This window comes from Scomber scombrus, chromosome 15, assembly GCF_963691925.1.
Source record: "Scomber scombrus chromosome 15, fScoSco1.1, whole genome shotgun sequence".
Lineage (NCBI taxonomy): Eukaryota > Metazoa > Chordata > Actinopteri > Scombriformes > Scombridae > Scomber > Scomber scombrus.
Window position 1 is genome coordinate 15,639,942 of NC_084984.1, and position 12,611 is coordinate 15,652,552.

Genomic DNA, 12,611 nt, shown 5'->3' on the forward strand with positions numbered 1-12,611 from the left:
TGCACTGCAGTATTTAAAAAACATCTACAAAATATAACACAGGTTAATGTTATAGTTATTATTTTCCATCGCTGTGTTGCACAGTATTGATGATGAGTGATATGAATTAATAACCTGAGCTGCAGTACAGCCATTTCTCCTGCTGGTGTCGCTGTGATTTAATAAGCATGAGCTGTAGTACCTCTGTTTTCTCCCGCTGGTATCGCTGTGATACAATAAACCTGAGCTGCAGTAGTCTACCGCTGTTTCTCCCGCTGGTGTCGCTGTGATACAATAATCCTGAGCTGCAGTACCGCTGTTTCTCCTGCTGGTGTCGCTGTGAGTTAATAACCCGAGCTTCAGTACTGCTGTTCCTCCTGCTGGTGTCGCTGTGATACAATAACCTGAGCTGCAGTACCGCTGTTCTTCCTGCTGGTGTCGCTGTGATTTAATAACCTGAGCTGCAGTACCACTGTTTCTCCTGCTGGTATCGCTGTGAGTTAATAAACCTGAGCTGCAATACCGCTGTTCCTCCTGCTGGTGTCGCTGTGATTGAATAAACCGGAGCTGCAGTACCTCTGTTCCTCCTGCTGGTGTCGCTGTGATTTAATAACCATGAGCTGCAGTACCGCTGTTCCTCTTGCTAGTGTCACTGTGATTTAATAACCTGAGCTACAGTACCGCTGTTTCTCCTGCTGGTGTCGCTGTGGAGTGCAGCGGCCTCAGCCACCCGGAAGTTGTCCCTCTACTGTCTCTCGCGGTGTTAGTTGTTTTCATTGATTGGAAACATGGCGTCTGAGGGAGAAGCGGGCAGCGCTGCAACCACCGAGCAGGACACCGGAGACGGGTTAGTCCGCTTCATATCCAACATTTACCAGTGTCACAAAGCTGCGGGACGTGTCTTTTACTAACTGCGTGAATATAACCCGAATATAAGCAGTTTTTTTTTACCGTTAAAAGCTGATAGAAAGTGGGTTAGCTTCTGTTAGCGCCTCCTGATAATGTTACAGCTGTGAGAAAAATCCCCTTTATAGTTAAAATCTGACAGTTTAAACTCATCCTGTTTGTTGTCTAATGTTTTAATACTTCTTATGTGTTAATATGGAGTCTAATTAAGCAACCAGGTGTTCAAATTTACGTTTTAATGTGTCAATTTCAGCTCGACTGCATTGTTTTTTTGGTTTATTTGCAACATTTGTTAAAATAAAAGTCAGAGAAAAGTAGTAGAATAACAAATAAAACACGTGCAGTTGAGGTAGAAACCCCCCTTATCTTAAAACTTCACCTATAAGAGATAACACACAATAATAATGCAAATAAATATCGTTAATCTAATTAATGTTTGATTTTATTTTCTTATTTTATTTTTTAACCCATGTTGTGTTACTTGCTCTACTTGGTTGCCTTTGTTTTATTGCTTTAAATGTAAACCACTTTGAGCTGCATTTTATGTATGAATGGTGCTATATAAATTTATTATTATTATTATTAATAATAATATTACATACAAAAAGCAAAATAAAATTAACTAAACCAGTAAAATGTATACGTTAAAAAAAAGAAAACTTCTTATTTATATGGAACATTTATTTTTCATCATAAACATTTTAAATTAGATGTGAAGCTTGTATGAGGCTTCAGCTGTCTGAGTTAGTCATATCAAGAAGATTGAGGATCCTTAATATTGTCTGTCAAACCAACAAACTTACTAGAAGCTGATGCGAAAACTAGGACATTGTTATACTGTTTTCAGTTTTGAGTGTATGAACTGTATAAAACTGACTGCCAGCTGATTGTCACAATTTAATTGTCTTATTCTTGACTCACAGTGATGCAGCATTTGGTGAAATACCCACCAACATGGACAATGAATCTTCAAACGGCAAAGAGGGAATGGTAACCTTGCTTTAAAATTTCCTTCCAAATGAAAATGCAGCTGATTTTAGTGTATACTAAATCTCTAAATGCTCTCCATGTCTTTGTTACAAGTGATCATACAGAAGCTGTTTTTAATAAAGAGACTCTCCTCACAGGAAACGGCTGGCGAAGGCTCGGAGGCCGCTGACGCTCTGACTGGATCTGGAGATGAGGAGAGTGGGAGGCAGTTGGGGGAGGTGGAGCTGCAGTGTGCTCTGTGTATGAAGTGGTTCACCGCGGACACGTTTGGCATCGACACTGCGTACGTACAGATCCCAAGATGATAAGTGAAATATCAGACGTTTGGACACACCTTCTTGTTCTCCTGAGTGAGAAAATGTGTCCAAACCTTTGACTTGTTGTGCAATACTGACAGTTTTCATGTCACAGTCGTTGACCCTCGTCTTTCTCTACAGGACCTGTCTTCCCTTTATGACCAATTATGTGTTTCACTGCAACGTGTGCCATCACAGCGGCAACACATACTTCCTCAGGAAACAAGCAAGTAGGTGTTTCCTTAGTTAGAAACCTCCAGAAATTAAACGTAAGAGTGGATTTAAGTTTTGTGATGCTTGTGCACAACATTAAAGTTTTAATTGTAAGTGTCAGTCACATAAACTGATGATAGTATTTGTGTTTTAGACCTGAAGGAGATGTGTCTCACAGCCCTGGCAAACCTGACATGGAGGTCCAGAACACAAGACGAGCACCCAAAGACCATGTTCTCCAAGGACAAGGTGAGTCCAACACGGTTTCACAAACTCGTGCTCTGTAAAGGTGATAAATTGTATGTGATATTGGGCTTTTCAAATAAACTCGATTTGATGTTAAGTAAATATGATGTCAAAAATTGAGGCCCGATCTTGACCAATAGTCAGGATGAAATAAGAAGTAATCCACGATAAAGAGGATATTTATGCATTTCTTATTTTATTAAATTACCAAAACAGTTATTTCCCACTGGCAATTCATTTAGAGTTGTAATACAAACTTCATGTAAATGAAAAGGGAGACATAAAATATACAATATATGTACAGCTTGATTTAAGATTATTGCCATCATGGTCTTTAAACTGTGAGGTGGGAAAAACTTGTACTCCTTCTTTGAGTCATAACTGAGTTAAATCTGAAGAAAAGATTTAGTGTGACTTAAACTTCCAGATGATTTCATCATCTCTGATGTGCATCACCAATACATCCTCATGAATCCATTTAGAAATGAAAAAAAGTCACTTTAGAACCTCCCTGAGAATCATCATGTTTTAAAGTTTTCTTCAGTATCTCAGTAATCGTGATAGTTGCCTCTTCATCATGTTACACTGCAAACAGCTGATACACATGACTATTAACGGCCAATTTGTAAAACATTTAAACAAATATCAGATCATCATACAATTCAATTCTATGCCTTTATTGTCATTTCACAGTAGTACAACAACAATATAAAAATGGTCGTAATAAATAAGAGCGGTCATTGCTGACTTAATTGCACATGCCGGCACTTTCGAGGTGCATACACAGTATAGACTAAAGCACAGTTGATGAGTTCATATCATTTTAATGACACTTGGGAGTCTGGAAGTGTGAGATTTCATGGACATGTATCACCTTCCAGAGAGCAGCAGTGTGAAGTGTGTGTGTCCTGGATGAGACTCTTCCCACCTAATTAAATAATGAAACATTAGAATATTAATATGTATGGTGCAGTGTTACAGTACAGTGGTTTGACACTCTCTACTCACAACAGTTTGGTAAATTTCACTCTGTATAATTTAAATATCAATTCTGTGCAATTAATTTATTTTTATTACTCCTTGTAGTTTAAAACAGTGACAGCAGGAGGAATTATGCAGATATAAATAATATCAAGAAGGCAAACATCTTCTGTTTTTGTTGACTGTGTGAAAACTTTGTCACGAATGGAAATATTTGCCTTTTCTTATTTTTTGTTGCAGGATATCATACCGTTCATTGATAAGTATTGGGAGTGCATGACAACTCGTCAGAGACCAGGGAAGCTCACCTGGCCCAACAACATAGTGAAGACAATGGTAATGCTGGGATGTACAGCTGCAGAAGATCTGTCTGTCTGAGAAAATCAGCACATGAAGAAAATATAGAAATAGTTTCACATATAGCAGCAGTTTAATAGCTCTTGTGTTTATTTTGCAGAGTAAAGAGCGAGATGTTTTCCTCGTGAAGGAGCATCCTGACCCAGGCAGCAAAGACCCAGAGGAGGAATACCCTAAATTTGGCCTGTTGGACCAGGTATCCACAAGAAGAAGAGCTGAAGAAGCTGAATACCATTTGTTTACATAATTAAAAGTGTAATCAAAGCTGCTGTTATTTATCTGTAGGACCTGGGAAACATTGGACCCTCATATGACACACAGAAACAGACCACCGCACCTCCAACTGCTGGTGGGCTGAACGGTAAGCAAATACAATAATACAAAATATCTTTTAACTCACATAAAAAACATAAAGGTGGGAGGAACTGGGACATAATTAATGGCCGTTTAAAAGTCCAAACTGAGCGTGAGATGGTGTTTTAATGTGATGACGACGGTGATTCTGTGCATTGTGTTCCAGGTGGATCTTCTTTCTCAGGTGAATATTTGGTATTTTGGCATCCGGGGCTGATCAGTGTGTTTGTTTTTTTGTCCTCTGTAACCGTCTGGATAGAAGTTGGCCGTGAGGTTCCAATCAGATTTCAGTTTTACCCCTCAACCCCCCCCTCCTCACACAGATTAAACTCAAACTCAAGCCAAACTGATCCTCAATAAAACATCTTGTGGGCAACTTCATCCATGTCCAGTTGTGACCCCCCCTCCCCCTCCTTCTGTCTGCTCTCTGCATCTGCCCTCCCTCCTCCCCTCTTTTTTTGATCGGTGAACTTCCTCGTCTCTAGCTTGCTGCTATTGAGCTCTGATCCCCCCCCCTCCAAAAAGAAGAAACCTCCTCTCTAAAATGACGCTCAGCTCTCTGAATTACAACACGTGTGAGAGCAGAGTGCCATTTTTGATGATTTGTCGTCGGCTTACATCCAAACCTAATTAGCCTCATCCTCCTCTTCTTCTTCTCTATTTGTAGTTTTTGGGTCAGATCATCAGCCACAATCTAAATAATGAAGCTAACGTTTAGTTGAATTTCCTTAAAACTCTACTTCTGAGACCTCAATGTTCAGCTGTTTGTAGTCAGGAAGGATTTTAAAGTTACCAGATATCACATTTTAAAAATAACTTTCATGGTTTTAATGTGTTAAACAAGATCAATGATTCAAACTTTAGAAGATGTAATTGCTACTGCTTTGTTTTCCACATGAATATAATGTTTTGTGGAGTATTTTAATGTGTGGCGTAAAGAGAAAGTATTTTCATCAGGAATTTATCTGCAAATTATTATCTTAATATATCATTTTGTCTGTAAAATGTCTTAAAAATAGTGAAAAATGTCAATTATAACTTCTTATAAGATAAGATATATTCCTTTTAATAGTCCTGCAGTGGGGAAAATGACAGTATTGCTGCAGCAAAGTGGACAGTAACAATAGAAAGAGCATCAATAAAAAGAATAAAGAACAATAAATAATAAGTACACAAGCAATAAAAACAATAGTAACATTATGTACAGATAGCCCATAATTATGTCTTAAAATTGCCTTTTTTGTCTGATTGAACAGTCCAAAATCCAAAGATTTGGCTGTCATATATGACGCTTGGAAGCTTTAAATTCTTACATTGAAGAAGCCCCAACCAGCAAATATTTGGCAGGTTTGCGTAAAAATATGACAATTTCTCATTTCGTACATATAATGTTTATTTTTTCATTGTGAGGTATGTGATCAGAACGGTGTGGCTGAGTCACGTTGAAGAGGTTTTATTCATTAGAGGCTGATAGTGTTTGGACTAATTCCTGCCTTTTATGTGCCTGCTGTTTCCCTGTGTGACACCCAACGCCTAATAACCTGCTGTGTGTGTGTGTGTGTGTCTGTGTGTGTGTGTGTGTGTGTGTGTGTGTGTGTGTGTGTGTTCTTTACAGTTGCATTGTTGTTGTGTAAAGGTGATGAAAAGACAATTAAAAAAGACTTTAGAAGTAAATCTGAATGAAAGGAGCAGCATAAAACATCTATTAGCAGATTAATTGATCAATTAGCACAACTCACCTGGTGGTTGTAATGATGCCACCTGGTGTAAAGTAATGTGACTGAACTGTAGTATAGAGAAGTTTTTTAGGTATAACTGACAAATCACTAAAATATTTAATGTCAGTTTTTCTAAAGCTGCTCTCAGTAGGACTGCTGGTCGTGTGTGTGTGTGTGTGTGTGTGTGTGTGTGTGTGTGTGTGTGTGTGTGTGTGTGTGTGTGTGTGTGTGTGTGTGTGTGTGTGTGTGTGTGTGTGTGTGTGTGTGTGTGTGTGTGTGTGTGTGTGTGTGTGTGTGTGTGTGTGTGTGTGTGTGTCAGTTCACAGTTCCTCATGTTCAGTAGTCAAACCTGTGTTGTATGTTTGAAGGCGCTCTGGCTCCAGGCCCAGGAAAAGGAAGAGGAGCCAAACGCAAGCAGCAGCAGCAACAGGAGGGAACGGCTGCTGGAGCAACCAAGAGAACACGCAGGTGAAAGAGCTGTTACCGATAACACACACACACACACAAACAACCCCGAGTATGTCCCTCACTTTGCAAAAAAACAAAAAGTAAAGTTTAAATCTTATATTGGATTTTCAGAATTAAAGTCGTAAAATGTCTTAAAAAAACGTACATTGGATTTTCAGAATTAAGGTCATAAAATGTCTTAAATCTTTATAGTGGATTTTCAGAATTAGAGCCATGAAATGTCTTTGTATCACATTTTCAGAATTAAAGTCGTGAAATGTCTTAAAAAGTCATATTGGATTTTCAGAATTAAAGTCACGAAATGTCTTAAAAAGTCATATTGGATTTTCAGAATTAAAGTCACGAAATGTCTTAAAAAGTCATATTGGATTTTCTGAATTAAAGTCGTGAAATGTCTTAAAAGTCTTATATCAGATTTTCAAATTAAAGTCATATATCCCTTTTCTGTCTGACAGTGTTAAAGCAGTACATTGATAACTCAGTGACATCATCTTTTTACCTCCCTGCAGCGACCCTCTGTTCTCGGCCCAGCGCCTGCCCCCCCACGGTTACCCTCTAGAGCATCCCTTCAATAAAGACGGGTACCGTTACATCCTGGCAGAACCGGACCCCCACGCTCCGGACCCGGAGAAGCTGGAGCTGGACTGCTGGGCCGGAAAACCCATCCCTGGTGATCTGTACCGGGCCTGCCTGTACGAGAGAGTCCTGCTGGCCTTACATGACAGAGGTACTCCAGGGTTAGAGAGGCCAGTTTAACCTTTTAATGTAGAGATAAACCAGATGTTTATGATCAGTTTAACCCTCATGTTGTCCTCGAGTCAAGGAAGGAAGGGAGGAGGAAGGAAGGAAGGAAGGAAGGACAGGAGGGAGGAAAGAAGGGAGGAAGGAAGGATTGAAGAAGGAAGGAAAGGAGGGAGGAAGGAATAAGGAAGGAAGGAAAGGAGGAAGGACGGAAGGGAGGAAAGAAAAGAAGGGAGGGAGGAAGGAATGAAGGATGGAGGAAAGAAGGACGGAAGGAAGGAAGGAGGGAGAAAGGAAAAGAGGAAGGGAGGAAGGAAGGAAAAAAGGACAGAGGAAAGAAATAATAGAGGAAGGAAAGGAAGGAAGAAAGGGGGATGGAGAAAAGAGAGGAGGGAGGGAGGAAGGGCAGACGGAAGGAAGGGAGGAAAGAAGGAACAGTCAAAACAGACGGGGTCAATTTGACCCGGGAGGACGACACGAAGGTTAATATCTAAATGACGTCACGTTCATACTTCAGTTTTACGTTCATGTTTCAGCGCCTCAGTTGAAGATATCTGACGACCGTTTGACGGTGACCGGGGAGAAAGGTTACTCGATGGTCCGAGCCTCCCACGGAGTCCGAAAGGGCGCCTGGTACTTTGAGGTTTCTGTCGAGGAAATGCCTCCAGACACCGCGGCCCGGCTCGGCTGGTCTCAACCGCTCGGTCAGTAACTCCTCACTCTCACACCAAACCTTTACATTTTCTTTTTGGAAAATAGTCTGCAGATTAATCCTTTTTTTTTTTTTTAATGGTGAATTGCAGCGTTAAATCTGACTGTGCACAGAGAGAGGTGACGTTGCAATTTTACTAAAAATGTACATAAATCATCTGCAGAGCTGACAACAGAATCTCGGGTGCATTTATAATTTACTGTAGTTGGATTAATTCGGATCATAATGAACCATCTCATATTGGACTAGTAATGTGTAGTTTTAAATAATGGAAATAATAATAAAAGAGGAATTTACAGGATCAGATTTTACTTTTTGATCCCGTTGCTTTTATTCCTGATCTATTTTAGGGGTCAATGAGGAATTAATACTAGATAGATGTATAATGTACTAGTTTCAACATGTGTAAAGAGGTAAAATACATTATTTATAAATCATGGTACTGTTTGGTTTATTTTTAACTAAACCCTTTCCAACATGTTCAAGATTTCCTTTATTGTCATTTTCATTTTGTACTTCCATACATAAGAAAAACAAATATTCTTTACCTGAAAAAGACAAATGGAAAAAATATTGAAATGAGTAAATTTGCAATCTAAAATGAATAGGCCTGGATAAAAGTCATTAATTAAAATAGTCATGATTATTAAAAGAACGTTCATGTTTGTAAAGTGTGTATTTAATAAGTGTGTGAAAATTCTAGCTTCCTTATTTAGATCAGGTAATCAAACACACCTGGTCAAGGAGGAAGTGTTGGAGTAAGAATCTGACCAAGCCAGAAACGTTTAGCATATTTCTCAGAAGATATCACGGTTTGATACCCGATCTGTTCTCACGGTGTTGAATTGCTGCAGAATATATGACGTAATCCTGCATTTCTTAACTGATTAACTTCAGTCTCTGCTTTAAAATAATGATTCATTTTTATTTCTTGAGTGTATTTCTTCCCATCACAAACTTAAGAAATCTTTTTTTCTCCAATATTTTAAATGATATTTGGGGCAAAATGCAAATGACTGTTTTTTTTTTTAAAGTGACCTGCTTTGAAGTTCATAGATCTAGTAAACATTAAAAGACAGCATGAATTATGTTTAAAGCAAGAAATAATTCACTTCAGTTTAATACAAACAAAACCTTAGTGTTTGTACAACAGTTGAAGAAAATGTCTGTTTCAAACTGTGGGGTGAATTTGTGGACATGGAGTTAAAACAAAGAATTAAGAATTAATATTAATCGGTTCAAAAAGATAAGCAAAAAAATATAATATTTTTAGAGGTATATGGATGAAGAAGAATGGGTTGGCTTTATAAATAGGTTTTTATAAATTTGGGATAGATGTTTTTATATATGAGTTAATGGAGGAGTAGTGAGAAATGGGGAAGGATTTATAATTATATACTTCTTGCTACTACCTTTTTGAACACTGTTATTCTTGTTTTATTTATCTGTTTTTATTCTCAAGTTCCAAATAAATAACTTTAAATTCACTCAACCTATACACAGATGCTGCCTGATTATGAGACTGTGTTAATCTCTTCCTCTTGTCTGAATAACTTTTTTCCCCTTTTCATATCGTAGGTAATCTGCAGGCTCCTCTGGGTTACGATAAGTTCAGCTACTCGTGGCGCAGTAAGAAGGGAACACGCTTCCACCAGTCGATAGGGAAGCATTACTCCTCCAGCTACGGCCAGGGAGACACGTTGGGCTTCTTCATCGAGCTGCCCGACGGCACGGAGACTTCCAAAGCTCTGCCGGATACGTACAAGGACAAGGTAACACCTGAGACACGCTGAAGACTTCTCACTGCAACCACACACATCTTTATTAACCCTCCTGTTGTCCTCCCGGGTCAAATTGACCCCATCTCTTTTGACTGTTCCTTCTTTCCTCCCTCTTTCTTTAATTTTTCCTTCATTCTCCCCCTCCTTCCCTCTTTCTTTGCTCCCTCCTCCTTCCTTCCTTCTCTCCTTACTTCCTTCCTCTTTTCCTCCCTCTCTCCTTACTCCTTTCCGTCCTTCCTTCCTTCCTTTCTTCCTTCCTTCCTTCCTTCTTCTTTTCCTCATCCCTGCTTACTCCTTTCCTTCCTTCCTTCTTTCCTTCCTTCTCTCCTTCCTCCCTTCCTCTTTTCCTCCCTCCCTCCTTACTCCTTTCCTTCCTTCATTCCTTCCTCTTTTCCTCCCTCCCTCCTTACTCCTTTCCTTCCTTTCTTCCTTCCTCTTTTCCTCATCCCTCCTTACTCCCTTCCTTCCTTCTTTCCTCCTTTCCTTCCTTCCTTCCTTCCTTCTTTCCTTCCTTCTCTCCTTCCTCTTTTCCTCCCTCCCTCCTTCCTTCCTTCCTCTTTTTCTCCCTCCCTCCTTACTTCCTTCCTTCTCTCCTTCCTCCCTTCCTCTTTTCCTCCATCCCTCCTTACTCCTTTCCTTCTTTCCTTCTTTCCTCCCTTCATCCTGTCCTTTCTTGACCTGAGGACAACAGGAGGTTTAAGCTGCCTTTATTCTGACATCTATTCTTCTGTCTGTTCTCGTTCCAGGCGCTAATTAAGTTCAAGAGCTACCTGTACTTTGAGGAAAAGGACTATGTGGACAAAGCAGAGAAAAGCCTGAAGTCCATGACACCCAGCAGGGTCAGAAAACCTCTCTGGAAGAAAATCCTGTTAGATACAGCATTGACAATATTCGCTGCTGTTAACTTGTGGTTCCTATTTTTTTGTTGGGTTTATTTTTAGATGATCTTCTATAAAAATGGAGTGAACCAAGGTGTCGCCTATGAAAACTTGTTCGAAGGCCTCTACTTTCCCGCTATCTCACTTTACAAGAGCTGCACGGTCAGTACGAGTGTTGTGTTAATGATGCTTTCAGTGTTTTCTTAACCTTCGTGTTGTCCTCCCGGGTCAAATTTACCCCGTCGGTCTTGACTGTTCCTTCTTTCCTCCCTTCCGTCTGTCCTTCCTCCCTCCTTCTCTCTTTCTTTCCTTCCTCCATCCCCCTTTTTTCCTTCCTTCTGTCCTTCTTTCCTCCCTCCCTCCTACCTACCTTCCTTCCTTCTTTCCTTTCCTCCCTTCCTTCCTTCCTCCCTTTCTTCCTTCCTCCTTCCTCTTTCCTTCCTCTTTCCTCCCTTCCTTCCTTCCTCCTTTCCTTCCCTCTTCCTCCCTTCCTTCCTTGACTCTAGGACAACAGGAGGGTTAAAGGGCCGTCTACACCAAGGACTGATAACTAGGATAACTATAAAGATAACTGTGTGATCAGAAGTATTTCAGACACTAGTTGCTGTGATGTTTCAGTATTTACAGAACAAACTGACCCACTGCAGCACATGTTGAAGCAGCTTTTATTGAGCTGTGGCAGCACTAACACACAGTATGAGCACGGATCTGAAGCATAAAAGATTCACTAACTTTGTCATTTATTCACATTATAATAGAGAATAAAGCTCCAGCATCTTTGTATAATAAAGACCTCTGGGTGTCATTTTGCTCCAATTTACAACGCTTCAGTCTGTGGTGAAAGAAGAGCAAAAATGCATTAAAATAAATAAGTATAAATTAATAAAATCAGTCAGTGAGTTTCCTAAATAAAGATGACCTCGTTATCAAGGTTAAAAGTTCAATTAATCGTGAATTAATTTGGATTTCAGCCCTACTCTTGATTGGTTGGACCTTATGGAATATTTAGACATGCCTGGTTCATGGGAAGGATTTTGATTGGCCAACGATATCGTTCAACACAGTCGATGTAGTTATGTGGTATAGTCTTTGTTGTTAGTTTGCTAAAGTTTACCGTCTCTTTTCAGGTGTCTGTCAATTTTGGGCCAAATTTCAAACACCCTCCGAAAGATGTGAAGTTCCAGCCGGTGAGAGCTTCTTCCTCTTCCTCATCTTTTCTCAGCTGACTTTTAAAAACCCTCACAGTGACTTTCACAGAGCTGTTTTTTTGACTAAACTTCTGTATTTGGGTTTTTCTTCTTCCTCAGATGAGTGACATGGGCTGGGGAGCTGTGATCGAACACACACTGGCTGACATGTTGTACCACGTGGAGACGGATGTTGACGGACGACGCAGCCCTCCGTGGGAAGGATGAAAAGAGATGTTGAATTCAGTACTCAGAGACGCCTCCCTCAAGTCCAAACCTTATTCTGCCTTCAAACAGTAAAATTAAGCTCCACACACACCGCAGTAAAGTGTAGTTCGAAAAAGGTTGTGGCGGAGTTGCGATATATATATAGGAAGTTAAAACCTGATGAATTTGTGCAAAAAAAGATTGATTGATTACAGGATCTAATAATGGATGGCAGCATATCATCGTTTGTTAGCGTGGCATCGACTGACATTCCACACTGAACATCGGACGACGACGAAATCATCTTATTTTTGGTGCTCTGCTTTAAAGATATGTATATTTTAAGTCGTACAGATCTCCCTGGATGTCGGTATCATGTTAAATCCCCCCCCCCCCAACCCCCCGATGTCTCTGCGTGAAAGTTGCGGCCAAATTAGACCCACTGTAAACATTTCGTACAGTCCTTCTGTAGATGAGAGGTGGTTCTGAAGTCTCTAGTATATTCTGTCTTTTTTGCTAATTTTATTTGTTTTAAAATGTTTGTCAGTTATTTACTGTTTTATACTTTGGGTTAAATAAAAAAAATTGCTACACGGA

General features: G+C 39.8%; 1 protein-coding gene across 2 annotated transcripts; it reads left to right on the forward strand.

Annotated features, from left to right (window-relative positions):
- Positions 1–767: 767 nt before the first annotated feature.
- Positions 768–12,585, forward strand: ash2l (ash2 like, histone lysine methyltransferase complex subunit). 2 transcript variants are annotated; one of them, XM_062434518.1, is made up of 17 exons: positions 768–826; positions 1,809–1,875; positions 2,013–2,158; positions 2,313–2,401; positions 2,539–2,633; positions 3,852–3,947; positions 4,069–4,164; positions 4,254–4,329; positions 4,489–4,506; positions 6,409–6,508; positions 7,018–7,235; positions 7,786–7,953; positions 9,540–9,733; positions 10,489–10,581; positions 10,684–10,782; positions 11,748–11,807; positions 11,928–12,585. In XM_062434518.1, the coding sequence occupies exons 1-17, from the start codon at positions 768–770 to the stop codon at positions 12,033–12,035; spliced, it is 1,782 nt and encodes a 593-aa protein (XP_062290502.1). In that variant the 3' UTR covers positions 12,036–12,585. The 2 variants fall into 2 exon arrangements, with proteins under 2 accessions (XP_062290502.1, XP_062290503.1); XM_062434519.1 differs by lacking the exon at positions 4,489–4,506 and having other exon boundaries at positions 775–826.
- Positions 12,586–12,611: the final 26 nt, after the last annotated feature.